This window comes from Pistacia vera, unplaced genomic scaffold (genome assembly GCF_008641045.1).
Source record: "Pistacia vera cultivar Batoury unplaced genomic scaffold, PisVer_v2 Contig499, whole genome shotgun sequence".
NCBI lineage: Eukaryota > Viridiplantae > Streptophyta > Magnoliopsida > Sapindales > Anacardiaceae > Pistacia > Pistacia vera.
The window spans coordinates 21,205-25,506 of record NW_022196333.1 but is presented as its reverse complement, the minus strand read 5'-3'; the positions used below and the strand labels follow the sequence as shown (position 1 = coordinate 25,506).

General features: G+C 35.2%; 1 protein-coding gene across 1 annotated transcript; it reads left to right on the top strand.

Annotated features, from left to right (window-relative positions):
• The first annotated feature begins 1,934 nt into the window (after positions 1-1,934).
• LOC116105438 (putative glycine-rich cell wall structural protein 1) lies at positions 1,935-2,707 on the top strand. Its single transcript, XM_031391866.1, has one exon. It carries the CDS (start codon positions 2,040-2,042, stop codon positions 2,487-2,489), a length of 450 nt encoding a protein of 149 aa, XP_031247726.1. The 5' UTR covers positions 1,935-2,039; the 3' UTR covers positions 2,490-2,707.
• Positions 2,708-4,302: the final 1,595 nt, after the last annotated feature.

The window sequence follows — 4,302 nt, the reverse complement described above, 5'->3', positions numbered from 1 at the left end:
CACTAGCACATGTGGCAGGACACGTACGTCTTGGAATAGAGATAAAATTTGACGTCAATGTTCTTAGTAAGATTGTTTACGACATCAAATCAATAATATTATGTCAATCCAGCACAATATCAATAACATTATATCACTCTAACAATTCTCAAAGGTGGAGTTATAATGCCTATGTAATAGGACCACCAATATACCGTATGAGTGCACATTTTATTGTGTGGAAGCAAAAGAAGTGAAATTGTGGTCCTTAAATGTACAATAAAGATCCTCAGGTATTTCATAAATGCCAACAGTTAAATCTAGTACTTGTGCTCTAAAATTCCCACTAAAAAGGAAAGAAGATCACGATGAAAAACGAAATCCACGTGTCAAGATCAGGTCAAGCTCATGAATAGATTAGGTTAGATCCATAAATACAAGAATTTGGAAGTCAAAGTTGTTATATAGCACGGGAGCACAAGCAAAAAGAGCCTTTTTGCAACAACCAACCAAAATTAAACAATAATGCAAGTAGAGAGAAAGATCATGAAGAGGGAGGTACATGAATATGCATGATCACGTTGCCACATGTCCACGATAGGATGGCCAGTTAAAGTTGTGCTACCACTAATACTTGCTGGTCCTCGTTGAACTATCCTATCCATTTGTTAGCTTTACCTATCTTACGGGGTGCTAACCTTAGTCCTTACCTTCCAGTACTGTAGTAAAACCCCCCATTTGCTTCCTCCAAAATAATCTTCGTATATAATAATAATAATAATAATAAATCCTTAACTTTAATATGCCTATATTTACATGGCAACAGCTTATCGTTGGTATATGCACATAAAAGAACGCCGGAATTAGTTTATACATATGCCCACTAAGGGTGAAAATCGAGTTGAACTGCTCCCGAGCTACTCGAACTTGACTTGATGTTAGCTTGAACTAGATATCGAATCGAGTTTGAGTTCAAGTTCGAGTAATTAATCGAGTCAAGTTCGATTACAGTAAAACTCGACTCGATATGTTCGTGAGAATTTTTAAGTTCGATGGTTAAGTTGATAGTTTTCAAAGTAATAGGGGTTATATGTAATTTAAAAGATATAAAGTTTGCAAATCCACCCCATTAGATGAGCTCGAACTCGAAAAACACTCGATTATACGAACTAAAATTCGAACTCGATTTCTAATTTCAAATACCTAGTTCGAGTTCGAACTTGATTTCTCATACTCGAGCTCGATACTGTAGCGATCGAGTCGAATTCGATTTACCAGATACTCAACTCGATTTTCAGTATTTTATTGATGCAATCTTTTAGCATAGAAAAAAAATACTCACATCCAACAAGAGCAACATCGAGATATTGCAATTATTATGCTGATGCGTGCCTTACGTTAACATAATAGTAGAAGTATTTGTCTCAATCGTCATTGTATGTATCAATTCCGATAGTTAAAAGAATTAGATAGAATTTTAATTGAAGCATAAGAATCCTTGATGAGGTAGAGTAATGGATGTGTACAAGTTAATGTTTATATAAAGAGTAATGCTACAGCCACCGAAGATTGTGCACTGAATGACGTGGTAAAATCCTGACCGTTGATTTATTATCAGTTAATATTAATCAACGGTCAAGATTTTGTCACGTCATTCGGTGTACAGATTCGATACGCAACCTTTAGTGGCTCTATCATTTTCCTTATATGAAACCTAAGAAAACTTGAACACAAAATGTTTGTACAATGGAGTGTTTTCATGAAAAGATAATGACATCCATTATGAGTTAAAAGGATTGAACGAATGTTAAATTAAGTGTGAGGCGGTGGTGCGTATCAGGCGAGGTAATGCTTTAGCTCTAGTGGATAAATTTCTGAAGCCCCGGCATGTCCACCATTGAAAAGTAAATGTCATCACGAGTCATCCATATCACTTTCATGAAACCAAAAAACCACTATAAATCTCCACTTTCATGCACAATACTCTTTCAAGTCTTTAGTGCAAACCGTCATAACCTCACAACAAGCCCACTAAAAAAATCTCAACTTCCCATCAAAACATGCGAACCAACATTGTCAAATTCATCATCCTCCTCCCCTTCTTCATCCTTCAAACTTCTTTAGCACATCCTCCTGAAACCTCCATGGGGACTAATGCCCCGACCGGCTCTTCTTCTGGTGCAACTGGTTCGGGCCATGGGCCAAACTGGGATTACAGTTGGGGTTGGGGGTCCAGCCCAGGAAGTGGGTGGGGTTATGGGTCTGGCTCGGGAAGGTCACCCACCGGATTTGGTAGAGGTTCAGGCTTTGGGTTTGGTTCCGGGTCTGGATCGGGGTCGGGCTACGGTTATGGGTCTGGGAGTGGTGGTGCTCATGGTGGTGGGTATGGGTCTGGAAGTGGGTCTGGAAACTCTGCTGGTGGCGGCAGTGGTGTAGGAAGTGGCGGCTCGGGTAGTGCCTACACTGACCGTGCATCATTCACCGGAAGGGGCAGGAACCATCATGTGTGATGAATTAATTTTCAGCGTGTTTGCGTGTTGTTTACGAGTATATGATAAGGTATAAATTAGGTGGTGTGTAACCTTTATATATTTTGTGTATGCTATTTTATGATGAGCTTTTGTACTAATTTGCAATTATATTATGTAGTTTATAATATGCTGCGATATGAATACTGTCAGGCAACTTAATTATATGGGTACTTCTCATGCTCATTGACTAGTTTTAAGACTGAATGTATTTTCTGATCATAAGGAAAAGGCATAAACAGATGCAAATTCAGGTACTAAATTGTTGGCGTTATTATTGCTCAGAATAGGGAGTTGTCTAGAATTATGTGGGCATAGAAAACAATCATAGGTGCAACTTTATAATAGTTGTGAGCATTTAGTATAAGTTAACGTTTTGGAGATTTAAGGCAGCAACAGTTCTACAGTAAAGAAATTTACACGTAGAAGCAGAACCTGAGTAAAAACAGAGGTAAGTAATCACCTTAAGCATAGGCAGTCCTACATACTAATGAGTAGGCGTTGGTGATCACACTAAACAAAAACTTTTATTAATTTGCTTTGGTTTTTGGTTTTGAGTTTGACCACTCTTTATTTATATCTGACCCAACTCATTTATTTTTCTCATAATTTACTTTATATAATTTTTAATTTTAGGTCCCATTCGATTACGTTTTCTACCTACTCTTTTCATTTTTCTTACATCAGGAGTCGTGAGATATGCGTTGGTTTAGCATTTTTCACGGATTTGTATCTACGAAAGGAGAAAAAAAACGTTTTTTGTCCCGGGTTTTCCGTAATAAGGTTAAAATGCAATTATCAATTAGTGGTATAAATACAAAGGGGTGTTGTAATTATGTTTTTCTAATACTTACCTGTTGGATTAACTTGCAAAGCATCATATGTCAAAATTAAGCCCTATCAATTATGGGAGAAGAAGAGTCCCTCTCTTGACTTAAAAAAAAAAAAAAAATATATATATATATATATTTATTTATTTTATTTTATTTCTCTCTTAAAACTAAAACTTTCATTTCAAATCAAGATTTACAAAATCAAAAACAGAAGCTAATAATTGACATATTTAAGACAAGTTGTTCGATACAAACAAAATGAGTGATAATTTGAAAGGGTTGTATCAATTGTGGAAGTGCTAAATTTCGTATTTATAATTATTTTCTTTGTTTTTCAAACAAACAATTTGAACAATTTTTCATTTTTCACATTTTCAGATATTTTTGTAAGATAAACATGTCAAATGTGCTTTTATTCTTGTCTTTTTCAATTATTTCAATATTTTCAAAAAAAGAATATACAAAATTCATAAAAGAACACACCCTAGAGTTTTAAGGGTTTTTATTTGGAAAATTATAGTATTTGACCCTATTTTAGGGTGAGAATTGAGTACTAGCCATTTTGGATAAGTATCTTACAAAATAACAATTTCTCATTTAACAAGATTTTAAAGGATGAAAATGCCTCTATTTACAGTTCATTAAACCTTTAATTAAAAGTAATTCTTCAACTCTTAAAACTCATCTAACCCATTCTATTTAACTACAATCCCTACCAAATCAAAGGATATTTATGTAGATGGGTAATTAAAGTTAGTTGCTTGTGTTAATTTTTAGATGGGGATGTTCGAAATCGAAAGATTTTGATGTTCTTCATGTAACTTGGGACTTCCTATTGGAGGGTATTAGTGATATCAGTTACTTTTCGCAGCCCAATGTTGAAAACAATGAAAAGTGATTGGTACGCCCTATCAAAGGATATCAGGCACTGATAAGACTTATAGGGGACAAAATTTTCACAT